The 13833-nt window shown below is 47.9% G+C and overlaps 1 protein-coding gene across 4 annotated transcripts in view; it reads right to left on the reverse strand.

Annotated features, from left to right (window-relative positions):
- Positions 1 to 1076: 1076 nt before the first annotated feature.
- The window catches only part of PREB (prolactin regulatory element binding), a 26526-nt gene continuing 13769 nt past the window's right edge, over positions 1077 to 13833 (reverse strand). For 3 of the 4 annotated variants that reach the window (XM_021697463.2, XM_044918702.1, XM_044918701.1), the window contains 5 exons: positions 3451 to 3544; positions 2338 to 2403; positions 2184 to 2254; positions 1922 to 2046; positions 1077 to 1706 (listed from right to left, as the gene is read on the reverse strand). In XM_021697463.2, the coding sequence (XP_021553138.1) occupies positions 1260 to 1706; positions 1922 to 2046; positions 2184 to 2254; positions 2338 to 2403; positions 3451 to 3544 (803 nt within the window). In that variant the 3' untranslated portion in view covers positions 1077 to 1259. Of the gene's footprint in view, positions 1707 to 1921; positions 2047 to 2183; positions 2255 to 2337; positions 2404 to 3450; positions 3545 to 11824; positions 11948 to 13833 lie in introns of those variants that run through there. The other variant, XM_021697466.2, reaches the window with a different exon arrangement.

Below are 13833 nucleotides of genomic sequence, written 5' to 3' on the forward strand. Positions count from 1 at the left end.
CTCCCTGCGTAGGCCCGGAGGAGGGGCGGCCTACACTGGAGAAGCGGGAAGTACCCCCGACTTGCCACCAGCCGTGCCCTTGCTGGAGGCCCAGCTGGTTCTGGTGAAGAGGAGCCACAGGGGATGGGCAGAGACCCTGAGCCTTCCTGGCTGGGGGGGACACGTATCTCCTCGTACCCCAGGGAACCTTCCAGATAATAAGCCACCAGAAAATCTCCTCTGGGCCCCTGGGCTGTCACAAGACTCCAGTCTGATGGCACCAGGACTGTCCACACGGCTGAGCCAACCTGACAGGCCAGTGGGCCTCTGTGGTTTGGTGGCGACTTCATGGTCCAAAAATATCTCCCCTGTGACTGTGCCAGAGCCTGAAGCCCCACCCTTGGAGCCGCCTTGTCATTAAGGCGGTGCCCTGGCCACAGATGTGCCCCAGGACTAAGTGTCCATGTCCCTGGGGGAGACCAGGGCTGAGGGCATATTGGAATTGGCCAGTTTTCATATGGGAGTTGGGGCAGGGTGTGTGAGACCACAGAATGTGCTAAGGACTATGGGCTTTGCAGTCTGACACACCTGAATTCAAATCTGCCACTTAATTGGCGGTGTCACCTTGGGTACGTTAGTGACTCGGTCTTCCTCAATTTCCTCATCTGTCAAATGGAGCTAATTCTGCCTGGTGGTATTATCGTGAGGATACAATCAGACAATGGAGAAAATGCCCAGCATGACGCCTGGTGTGTACTCGGCTCTCAGTAAATGGCCATTCTTGTTAACATTATGGGGAGGGCACCTACAGGGTGGTGGGGAGGACCGGCTCGGAGCTGCAGGAGAGTCCTGGGTGTCTGAACCCCAGGGGAGGGGGAAGAGGGGCATTTGGGCCCCAGCGAGAGGCTGCGCTCTCTTCCCCAGCTTGTCTGCAGCTGGGCCCTGGTGCTGTCCCCTGCTGTCTCAGCACCCTCTGGGAACACGGGGGAAGCCAAAGCCCCTCCCAGAAGCCTGTCCAGTCCCCAACCCCCTGTGTCCCTGAGGCCAGACCGGCCAAACCAGTAAGTAGATGGCCCAAGCAGATGAGTTCATTCAGTTCTTTATTGGTTATCTGGGCCCTAAAGCTGCCCCCTCAACTTCGGGTCTCCCTGAGCTGCACAGAAAGACCTACCCCTCCGGGGGCCAGGAAGCGGACATACACCCAGCATACACAGCCCACTCTTTGGGGCTTATGTTCTGGTGCTGAGACTTCTAGGGGTGCAAATCTCTAGCCTCAAGGTTCATATCTCATCATTCTCCAGTTGAATAACATGAACTTCAAACTCATTTTGGGTGTTCTTCGACTCCAGTGTTTCCCCTGGATGATGCTTCTCTGCGTCCTTTCCAGCGTCGCTGGCCTCTTCCTGGCCTGCAGCCTCTGCTCTAGGGCCTCGGGCTTCTCTTTCAGCCTCTGCCTGTCCCCCAGCCTCCTGTACAGGCTCCAAGGACTCCCTTGTGGCCTCTACCTGTGCCCCATCTTCTCTGGGACCCAGAGCTCCCTGCAGCTCTTGTCTGGACGGGCTTTTAGCTAACGGGGACTGCCTCCCAACATCTTGTGGCTCCGGGGGCTCTTTGGGCTCTGTGTGCCTTGGGGCCTCTCCTGGGAAGTTGATAAGCTCTGCAGGGGTCATGAGGCCATCCCCATTCAGGTCCTGGGTCTCGAGCACCTTGTCCACTACCAGGATCACCTGTGGAAGCACACGTTTGCTGGAGAGTCTGCAGCAGACAGAGATGTTCCCAGGAGCCCTGACCCTCCCAACACCTCCCCACGTCCCTGCCAGGCAGGCTCAGGGCACTTCTTTTATCGTGGATTCATCAAAAGAGTCATGATGAAAAAGACTAAAGCCCCAAGAAGCTGAGTCTCCTTCGTGGGAGAAGGGGCTCCCCGGCCAGCAGGGCTTACCGGGTTGGCGATAGGAAAATCAGCAGCTCCGGGCGCCAGAGCTGCAGTTAACATGGACAACAGCTCCAGGCCGTCCAGCTGTCCACTCTGGTCATAGTCGTGGAGGGCAAAGAGGTAGAGGAGAACTAAGGAGGAGAAGCCAGATCAGAAGAGGCACCAGGAACAGGTGGAGGAGGCAGGGGACAACTGACAGCCCAGGGTCAGTCTCGGCTCTGCTGCCCCTGAGCCCCCTGCCCGCTGGCCCCGGGGCCCAGCCCCTCACCCTGCTCCCGGCTCATGTGTTCCGGCTCCTTTTCCATTCTCTCCAGTCCCTGTAGGTAGTTCTGCAGAAGCCTGGCAGAAACGGGGAAAGTAAGCCCGGAGAGGCCAGTGTGCAGACCCAGGCCCACCCCCCAACCCCCGCCCAGCCCACTCACCGAAGCTGCTCCTGGCCTGGCTGGAAGGGGTTGGACAGGGGCAGCTGCTGCACCTCGGTGTCCAGGCTGGAGGAGGAAGAGAAGGGCCAGGCTTGCCAAGAGGCTCCCTGAGGATCCGGCCTACCAGCCTTCCCCCGTCAAGCTCCTGGCAGAGTTCTCTCCCCAGACCCAAAGGGCGTTGTTCTCTCAAATTCCCAAACACCTTGTGGGGAGGAGGCCCTTCTGGTCTTAGAAGCAGAACCTGACTCCCTAAGACTGTTTTTACAGATTCCTAACTTAGACATTAAGGGATAAATAAAGCACCTGGTTAGACAGAGGCCAGATGAGGCCACACCTAGTAGATACAAGTCGGAGACCCAAGAAAACAGTGAGTGGGTGTCCGGACAGCGGGGCTCGCAGTCACCCCTCTGCTCTGGGGCCGGGCCCGAGGGGCAGGTCTGTGGCTCAGCCCCGAGGCACTGCCCAGGTTTCCGCAAACTGGATTTGCTCCATGACGCAAGCTGAGGGCGTAGATGTTGGTTTTGGAGTTTTGATCTGCTCAGGCTCTCTTTCTCAGTCCTCCAAGCCCAAGATTTGCTCCCAGTTCTGGACGGGGCTGCCTGTTTGCCCAGATCAGTCCAGACCTGTGAGGCCAGATGGCTGGCAGGAGCCTCGGCAGCAGCCTTTGTCCCCGCGGCCAGCCTTGCTGCTCTCCCTATATCTGTCCCCCCCACCCCAGCCTGCGGACCCGCGGTGTGCTCCTCACACCGGAACCCTTGAGACGGCTGGGCACACAACCCCGAATTGGTCTGCTAATGATCTCCAAGGCTCTGGCATTCCCACATAAGGTCTTGAGAAGAGAAGCGCAGCTTCTTCCCAAGCTTCACACCCCATTGGAACGGAGTCCCCGGATCCCCGATGAGCTGATCCCAGCAAAGGTGCACCGGGTGCCCACTCTGCGAAGGGTGCCCCTACGGGCACAGAGATGGCAGTAACTGGGGGAAGGGGGCGGATACGGAGCTCAGGGAGCATACACCCCAGGCTCCTGCCTCCCAGAGGGGCCCAGCACACCCTCAGATTCTCCAGAGACTCTCCATATCCCAGCCTATGGCCCTGCCCTCTGAGGCCCATTACCTCACGGTTCCATCCTTGGGCGCGGCCTGACTCAGGGGCAGCAGCACTAACATTCTCATTGCCAAAGGTAACAACATCCTTGCTGGAACTGGAACTAGGAACAGAGTCAGGGAGTCAAGGGGAAGGGAGGTCTGCCACAGAGTGGGGGGATGGGAGGGTTAGACAGGCGCGCCTTCGCTCCCTGCCTCCACCTGCAGCCAGGTGACAGGACTCCTGCTCAGGGAGGAGGCCCGCATAGACATCAGCCATCCCCTGTGGAATTTGTCCAAAACAGATCTTACTCCGGACCCAGTGTGTAAAGCACGTAAATCAGACCTGCTGTGGTGGAAGCAGCTCTGAGGGCAGGAGCCCCTCCCCACACCCATCACCCCCAACCCCACTGAAGTGCCCTGCCCATCCCCCAACCACATCCCCGTCCCCCTAGTCCGAGGTACTCGGAGAAGTGCAGTTCAAGTACATCTACTCCAGTCCAGTCCCTCACTTTGCAGATGGAAACTAGCTCCGAGACATTAAGAAAAAGGCCAAATCAGAAATGCAGAGGGTCACAAAAAGACCATGACTTACACAGAGGCAGATTATTAGCCTGTATTTATTAAAACAGCCAAGAGCCAATCGGTAAAGGCTCAGACTCCTTGAAACAGATCTAAACTCAGGTAAGGATTGAAACAAATCAGAGTCAAACCAACGGTGGCCCCAGGACCTATTCCTTTCTCTTGGGAAATCCCAATAGAAAAGAAAAAACAAAGGCTTCCCTTTAGACCTACACTGTGCAGGCCCATTGGCAATGCAAGCACTTGGTTATATGAAAACAGTCAGAGAAAGGATAAGTCAGAAGCACAGAGCATGAAGCTTACTTGACTAGTCCCAGGTGGGATGTACGTTATCATAACGAATTCCTAAGGAAGCACACACCCACCACAGTTGAGGCCTGAGACCCCATCCCCATATCTAGGAAGATAAATCATCAGGTGCAGAGGATCAGGAACCTGTCATGGTCTTGGACATTCTGGCTGGCACGGAAGTCTCCTGGGGAAATGTCTGTAGTTTTCATCAGATTCTCAAAGAGCTCCATGGCTCTAACAAGGTGCAGAAGCACTGCTAGGCTGGACATCAACTGCTTCAGAGAGGTGGGGTAGGGCAGGGGAGCATCCGGCCCATGGGAAGATGCATGTGGGAGGCCAGTTGTAGCTGTGCAAGCAGACCCGCCTTGAGGAAGAAGCAACAAAACATGGAAGTCTACAAGAAGGTGAAGCTACTGAGAGGCATAGAAACTGTCTTTAGGGCACCTGGGTGGCTCAGTCGGTTGGGTGTCTGCCTTCGGCTCAGGTCGTGATCCCGGGGTCTTGGGATTGAGCCCCATATGGGGCTCTCTGCTCATCGGGGAGTCTGCTTCTCCCTCTCACTCTACCACTACCCCCTGCTTGTGCTCTCTCTCTCTCGAATAAATAAAATATTAAAAAAAAAAAAAAGAAACTGTCTTCAGTTTTCTCTGCATACGTGGCCCCAATAGATATCATTAGTCTACATAGTTGATTGGTGTCCGTAATCTGCAGTGGCCAAATGGGTATTGAAGCCACTGCTCCCCTAAAGGTGTTCATGAACATTGGCTGCAATACAGATCCTTGAGCTCCGGTTGTTGCACCCAAGAGAGAAAACAAGTCTTGGGCCCATCCGAGGGAGGGAGTTGGAACTGAGATCCCCATATCATCAACTGGGGGCCCTCAGAGGTCCCACTGCCATGGACACATCTCAGTGAAAGGGTCTTCTAGAAAAATATCCAAACCTCCATGTCTGGGCGTATCATAGTAAATGTCCCAATGAAAAGTCATTCCAAAGCTGAATAAAAATAGAACGTATCTTTTCAAATGCATTGAGTTGGCAAGAAAGTAAGAAATTCTGAGTACGAAAGCACAGTGAAAATAGTAATCCTTGGGGGGAAATGAGCTTGAAGTCAGCTTTTGCCTTGTCTGCCAAACCAAACCCGGGTGAGTCTGCAGTATCAGTCTGGGCGCTTGGTGCAACAGAGGAGCCCAGAGATAAGGCCTGGACCCACCCAGTGTGAGAAGACTAGTAGGAGATTCCCTACCTAAAGCTGGGATTCAAACAGCCCGACCCAATCATAAGGGTGAACAAAAAGTAAATGTGCCACAAAGAAGGGCAGCACAAATCTCGCCTGTCTTGACCTTGGTGCTGGGTGGAAGGGATAAAGTCTTCCCTGAGAATTTGTAAGAAGCTTGCTCTACTGTGGGTGCAAGACCTGAACTAAGCTACCTCTGTGGTTCAAGAACCTAAAGCAGATCATTTATATATTAAGTGGTACCTGGTTGAGAGTACCTCCAGTCAACTAGTAGAGGAAAATATACATCTTGTCCAAGAAACACAACTCCAATCCAGGCCTCAAAGAAATTCCATTGGTAAAGTGTCACGGAGCATGACCTCACAGCCAGAAAGTCATAAACACGCAAGGAAATAAGACACTGTGAGTGAGAGCCAGCTAACCAATAACAGGTAAAACCAGACTTGCAAATTAAAGACATGGGAATTATCATACAAAGAACATAAAGTATATTTAATATGTTTCAAGACATTAAAGAGAAGCTTGAAACTATGGGAAAGGAATATAAGCATAAAAATGACCAAGAAGATTTGAAGAAGAACCAAATATAACTTACACAAACATAATGAAAAGATTGATTTTAAAATGCAAACAGTAAGCGTTAGACTCAGACGATGTGAGAATTAATGAACAAATTATCCAGAAGATAGTTCGTTCAGCCAAAGACAGAAAATATAAAATACAGGTTAAGCAGCATGGAAGTTGGAGGAGATACCAGAGAAAACTGGATCGAAACAGTGTTCTAAGATATAACAGTTGAGATTTTTCCAATCTATTACAAAACACTAATACTCTAACCCAGGAAGCCCAACAATCCAAGGAAAATTAAACAGGATACACACCCAGAGCTGTTCTGAAACTATAGAATACCAAGAAAAAGAGAAGATCTTAAAAGCTGTCAGAAAGAAAAGATAAATCCCCCAAAAGGACAATTAGACTGACAGCTGATTTCTCAACAGCAACAGTGATTCCAGATTACAGTACTACTATAGTATTTTAACACACTGAGAAGGGGGAGTGGTGGGGAGGGAGAACTGCCATTCTAGAATTCTAGTCTCAGCAAAATTATCTTCCAAGAGTGAGGTGAAACAAAAAGTTTTAATAAACAACAAATTAGAGAATTTGCCACCAACATTCCTCCATTAAAGGAAATTCTAAGGGATCTATTGCAGGAAAAAGGAAAATGATCCCAGAAGGGTGTGAAATGCAAGGAAATATGGTGAGCAGAAAAAAATCAGAAAGTATTTGGGAAAATAGAAACAAACATAGATTGATAATTATGTTAATATAGGAAGCAAAAAAAGGTGGACTGAGCTACAATATTGGACAACATTAAGATGTAAGGTGAGGATGGTTGTTTGGGAAGAGAGTAGACATACTGAGCAACTTTGTTAAATATGCATGTAAAGGTCTTAAGGATAACCACTAAAAAAAAAAAACAGAAATGGAATGTATGACCTCAAACCAGCAGAGAAAAAAATGAGTGGAATATTTTTTTAATGTAGATTTATTTATTTATTTATTTTTTAAGATTTTATTTTTTTGACAGAGAGAGACACAGCGAGAGAGGGAACATAAGCAGGGGGAGTGGGAGAGGGAGAGAGAGAAGCAGGCTTCCCACTGAGCAGGGAGCCCGATGCCATGCAGGGCTGGATCCCAGGACACTGGGATCATGACCTGAGCCGAAGGCAGATGCTTAACGACTGAGCCACCCAGGCGCCCCGAATGGAATTTTTTTTTAAATGACTTCAAAGGAAGGCAGAAAAGAGAATAGAGAAACTTAAAAAATTAAAAAGGAAGGCAAATAGAAAGCATAAAATAAGATGGTAAAAATATATCTAAGTTTATCAGTGGTCATAACTATAAAATCTTTAAATTGATCAGTTAAGAAATAGAAATTGCCAAAATGTATACAAAACAAAATACAGTTATATGTAATTTTCAGGAGATGAACCTAAAAAGTATAGACATACGTTGAAAGAAAAGGATGGAAGAAGGATATATAAAGCAATTTTAAAAGGGCAATAATAGACAAAAGAAAGCTAGTATAGCTTTATTGGCATTAGACTAGACGTGACGATGAAAGGCATTATCATAGATAAAAGAATGTCATTACAAAATACATAAAAATTTAATCCCCTGGGAAGATATCATAGTTCTGAACTTGTATATGTCTAATAACATAGCCCAAAACATCTAAAATAAAAACTGGCATAACACAACACACCTATTAGAATGGCCAAAATCCAGGACACTCACCACACTAAACACTGGCAAGGAGGTGAAGCAGCAGGAACTCTCATTCATTGCTGGTGGGAATGCAAAATGGCGTAGCCACTTCGGAAGACACTTAGGCAAGTTTCGTATGAAGCTAACCGTATTCTTACCATACAATCCAGCAAATCCAGCAATTGCACTCCTTCATATTTGCTGAGAGGAGCTGAAAAATCCTGTCCACAGAAAAACCTGCACATAGATGTTTATAGCAGCTTTATTCATAATTGCAAAAACTCGAAAGCAACCAAGATGTCCTTCAATAGTGGAAGGGGAAATAAACTGTGGTATATTCAGACAATGGAATATTAATGATAAAAAGAAATGAGCTATCAAGCCATGAAAAGACCTAGAGGAATTTAAATGAATATTACTAAGTGAAAGAAGCCAATCTGAAAAGGCTACACACTGTATGATTCCGACGATATGACATTCTGGAAAAGGCAAAACTGTGGAGACAGTCAAAAAATCAGTGGTTGCTAGGGGTTGGGGTGGAAGGGATGAAGAGGTGGAGCACAGAAGATTTTAGGGCAGTGAAACTACTCTCTATGATACTATAATGATGGAGACATGTCATTATACATTTGTCCAAACCCACAGAATGTACAAGAATGAACCCTACTGTAAACTATGGACTTTGAGTGATGATGTGTCAGTGTAGGTTCTTCCAGTTGTCACGAATGTACACTCTGGTCTGGGATGTTGAGAATGGGGGAGCAGTGCATGTGTGGGGGGGGCACAGAGGTATATAGGAAATCTCTGTACCTCCCTCTCAATTTTGCTGTGAACCTAAAACTGCTCTAAAAAAATAAAATCTTAAAAAAAAAAACTAGCAGAACTACAAGGAGAAAAGTCTAATCTGCCATCATGGTGGGAGAATTTAACATACCTCATTCAGTATTTGAAAGATTAAGCAGACTAAAAATGAGTAAGAATGTAGTACGTTGAATAAAGCACTTAATATGCCTGAGCTAATGAACAAATGAGAGATCCCCCCCACTTCAGTCCCTTAGCAAATACATATTCTTCTCAATGCATGTGGAATATTTATAAAAACTGAGAAGTAATGGGCCAGAGCACATGGCTCAGTGAATATCAAAGAATCTGTCTCACACTGTATGACTGACATGTAATTACATAGAAACTAATAACAAAAATGATGCAAAAAACTCACATATATGGAAATTAAAGGGTATACTTGCATGTGGATCAGAGAAGAATATCATAATGGAAACTGTTAAATACTTAGAATCGGATGATACTGGGAAAATATGCATGAAAACAAGATAGGTAGCCAGAGGGAACGTGGACTGACTTAAAAGCATATATTAGAAGAAAGGGCCAAAAGTTCATGAGTTAAGCTTTCAACTCAATAAGGCAGTAAAATAGAAGAAACTTATAGAAATAAAAAATAAAAAATGGCAGAGATTAGGAATATGATAGAGAAGAGCAACAAAGCCAGATACTGGTGTTTCTTTGAAAGGACTAATAAAATAGACAAACCTCTGACAACTCGCATTAAGAACGAGAAAAGGCACAAATAAAGAACATTAGCAATGAACATGGGGACATAACTACAGAAATCGCAGAAATTTGAAAACTCAGAGGTCAGAGTTAATTTCTTAGAAAAACTTAATAGCAAAACTGATGGAGGAAGAAATAGCAAATCTTTTTTTTTTTTTGAAATAGCAAACCTCAATAGTCCTATAACCATTAAAGAAATTGAATCAGTGAGGATTAACCTCTATTGTTTGAGGGACTACAAACCTGAAACGTTTCTAGAGAGCAATCTGCAAAGGTGCAGTAATTGCCATGAAACTCTGACTCAATGATACCATCCTGAGGATTACATAGGGAGGAACTCATATGGAAAAGAAATTATAAAGATATTTATAATGGTGCTATCCATATTAGTGAAAGAAACATAATCAACCTGAATGGCTAACATTGAGGCAGGGGCTAAGCAAATCACATTACATGACGGAGCAATTAGAAATGTTATAAATATGGCAGAGCGCCTGGGTGGCTCAGTCGGTTGTGTGCCTGACTCTTGGTTTCAGCTCAGGTCATGGTCTCAGGGTCTGGGGTTGGCGGGGGGGGGCACCCCACCCCCCTGCATCGGGCTCTGAGCTTGGTGGGGAGTCTGCTTCTCTCCCTCTCTCTCTCCCTGTGCCCAAACCCCTGCTCTCTCGCTCTCAAATAAATTTTTTTTAAATGATAAATATTGCAAACTCTTAAGTTTTAAAGGAAAAAATAGATGTGAATATATCAAAGGTTTAAACTTCTGCATCACGAGAGACACCATAAGTCAAGTACAACAGGACAAGTGAGAGAGGACTAGGGGAGTGCAAGTAGGGTTCAAAACTACCTGGGTTCTTGGGAGGGGGGAGCTCACCGAAGCCTGCCTCAACAGGGGGTGAAAGACAGAAATCTCAAGAGAGAGCCCATGGGGATTGAGGAGAGATGCAAGACTGCAGACGTCTGTGCCTGAACCAGGAGGATCAGGGAGAAGGCCTTGCACACAGGGTGCCTGAGCGTTCTGGAAGTAATGGCTGAAGGAGGGTACAGGTCAATGGGGCAGAGGGCCCTGGTTCTTTATGTCCAGAGTGCTGCTGGGTTTCTTGGGGGGTGGGGTGGTGGTGGTGGTGGCTGGATTCAGCTGAGGGTTCCAGTCTCTAAGGCGGAAGAAGAGGCACGTAATGGCTGAGAAGGCCAGCTGGCCAAAAGAAGCCAGAAGGAGAGTGCTGGAAAGTAGAGACCCGGGGCCCAGATACCACAGAGGATAGCTTGGGTTGCGCCAGATGTCAAAGACCTTTGTTGACAAAGACCAAGAGGTTGAGCAGCTGCAGGGAAGGCAAATAGAAATATAAGTTTGTAGAATGAAGATAAAGTTGATTTACTTCTTTAATATGTATTAAGCACCTACTGTGTGTGAGGCACTATCTTAGAAGTGAGATGATAATATAAAGTAGTATTTGTCCTTTTTGTTCTTAAAGCTTGCAAATATGTAAGTAAGAAAAGATACAAATTGGGGCGCCTGGGTGGCTCAGTTGGTTAAGCGACTGCCTTCGGCTCAGGTCATGATCCCAGAGTCCCGGGATCGAGTCCCGCATCGGGCTCCCTGCTCAGCAGGGAGTCTGCTTCTCCCTCTGACCCTCCTCCCTCTCATGCTCTCTGTCTCTCATTCTCTCTCTCGCAAATAAATAAAATCTTAAAAAAAAAAAAAAAGAAAAGAAAAGATACAAATGTTAGACAATGATTGAAGGAGGGACAGAGACACACAGAATTACTAAAGAAGAGGTGGCACAGCCTACAGGGGAAGGGTATGGGCCCTCACCTCAGGCTGCCTGAATCCCAGTCCTGGCTCTGGAACTGTGAGCCTTTGGTGTTTTAGGTCCTCCATCTACAGTGTGAGGCCGGAGAGAGCACCTCCGCGGGGTGTGGTAAGGTGCCATGACACGAGGTCCTACACACCCTACACATTTTGCACAGTGCCTGGCTGTACAATAACGCCCGTTTCCCTCCAGGAGTCTTTCTGGACTGCTCTGCAGTGGCTTCACACATACCCACCGCCCTGGGCTCCCCACCTGGACACCCTCAGATTGTTTCCTGCACCCCCACCCCATCTGTTTACTGCCAGGACCGGGGCCTACAGGAGGAGCTAGAGTAATTTAAATCCCTCAGAGCTGTCAAAACCTATTATCTGGGCTTCTCATGCACTAGCAGTTGCCTTTTAAAAGAGGACTCTCTGGTGGTAGCGATTCAGGCATAAAGGGGAAGCACCCCTCAGATCTCACTAATCTACTCACTCGTTAGGCCAGATGCGCCGGTTTGCAAAACAGGTCTACAAATTCCTTGACACTTCTTCCCATAAAGGACCAAGTCTAATTTGCCTTTCCTTGTATACGATCTGGACTTAGCCACTCACTTCTAAACAACAGCTGAAATAAAGGTGTGGGTCAGAAAAGGTGCCATAGCTTGTACCTGGTTCTGCTTCTCTCTCGCTCTGTCTCCCCACGCGTAGATATGCACCTCTGGGAGCCCTGAGCCGCCACGGAAGAAGTCTGGCGTCCCCGAAGCTGCCACGCTGAAAAGACTGTGACCTTGGGTAAGTTAATTATCCTCACTGGACTTCAGTTACCTTATCTGCACAATGAGATAATAGTGAGTGCATAATGAATTACTTCTTGCACAAATTAATGTAGTAGCCTCTCTCTTGCCCTTGCCTCTGGTATCTTCTCCACTTAAGGAACCCTCCAGGGGCACCTGGGTAGCTCACTCAGTTAAGCATCTTGACTCTCAGTTTGGGCTCAGGTCATGATCTCGGGGTGGTGAGATCGAGCCCCATGTCCTGAGCATGGAGCCTGCTTCAGATTCTCTCCTTCCCTCTTCCTCTAATCTTCCCCCTGTGTGCTCTCTGTCTCTCAAATAAAGAAATAAATCTTAAAAAAAAAGAACCCTCCATATCCACGTCACATTAATCTTCCTTAGCTAGAACACCACTGCTCCAAAATCTTCAGTGGCTCCCTATTTCTATTATAGCCCACGGTCCTCACCTTGGCATTCAAGGCCTTCTACAATCAGCTTTCAGGTTACCATTTTATATTCGTCTTCCAGTGCTCCATTACACTAACACTCAGCTTCAGACAGAAGGGTGACTGGAGTCTCCCCGAAGTGCTTCTCACTTTCACTTTTCAGTGCTTTTGCCCAAGCTGTTCTACCCTCTACCTGGAATACCCTGGGCTCTCCTGACAACCTGAGCATTCCGGTTATAGTTCATGTCACAGACTTAAATAACTGTATGGCTCACCTCTATTGTTTAAAGGTAGTCAAGCTAAGGCACCTCAAGTAACATGTAATGACGTTGGTGTGATGTGATTTGTTCACGCTTAAGACATTTCTCAGCACTTAACAAAAGCTTTTGTAAGCAACAGAAATAAAGCCATTATTGAACCACTGCCTGTCAAATAAATGTGTTCCTAATCATTTCCTACAACCATAAAGCTAACAAATGTAATTTACCCTCATGACCACCTGAAAGCCACCACAACTCTTAGTTAACAGTTGTGATGTAACTCAGTAGTTATTCACATCCTTCACACACACTCACATTCATACACTCACATTCACAATGACTCTCAGGCCTCAAATTTCTTCGAGCCTTGACACCAGCGCAGTGAGGAGAGCCCAGCCTTGGGGTCAGACCTCTGATCAGATCCTGCCTCTCGGTTCTGACAGTGTGATCCAGGCGGGTGTCTTAACCTCTCTGAGCCTGGGATAACAGTATCTGTCTTGTAAGGGCCTGGGGAAGATGCAATGGGATAATGCAGGTTGAATGACTGGCATCTGAGGATTTCCAGAGAATCTAGGATGTGGCAGGGGCCTTTGATCTTGGGTAGCCTCCCATCCAGTGCGAAACTTTTCCCACAGCATCCCTGTCAATGGCCATTCAGCCCTTGCTTGACTTTCCAGGTCAAGAGTCTAGCACCTCATAGGGCATCCATTCTGTTTCTGGCTGAGTCTCATTGTCCAAAAGTTATTTTGAACCAAATCCTAACCCTTAACTTATCCCTCTGGTGCCCCTGTGCCTCCCAGGACACGACCCCGCCCCCTAAAAAAAGAAGAGAGAGTGGTTCTACAGCCAAAAAGGTCCCACACCTGAGAGCCGGTCTCCACCCTGCCACTTCCAACTGGGTGATAACCTGGGGCCCCTCCCCACCCCCCTTTTCTTCATCTGTCAAATGAGGATCAAACTCCCGCCAGCCCCCAAGCCCCCTCCCAGGATGTCAGAGCGACAAAGGGTCGGGAATTGTGGAACCCCATCATCACACCTAGGAAGCTCAGGATTCGCTTTCCAGCCCCTTCCTCTATCCACTCACCCGGGGGTTGGGCGGGGGGAACCTCCTCCCGGGAGATGCCCCGAGGCGGGAGCCGCCGCTCCAGCCCCGTCCGCGCCTCAGGGGGACGCAGAGGGACTGCGCCTGCAGCCTGGG

The sequence above is a fragment of the Neomonachus schauinslandi genome, chromosome 10 (assembly GCF_002201575.2).
Source record: "Neomonachus schauinslandi chromosome 10, ASM220157v2, whole genome shotgun sequence".
In the NCBI taxonomy this organism is placed as follows: domain Eukaryota; kingdom Metazoa; phylum Chordata; class Mammalia; order Carnivora; family Phocidae; genus Neomonachus; species Neomonachus schauinslandi.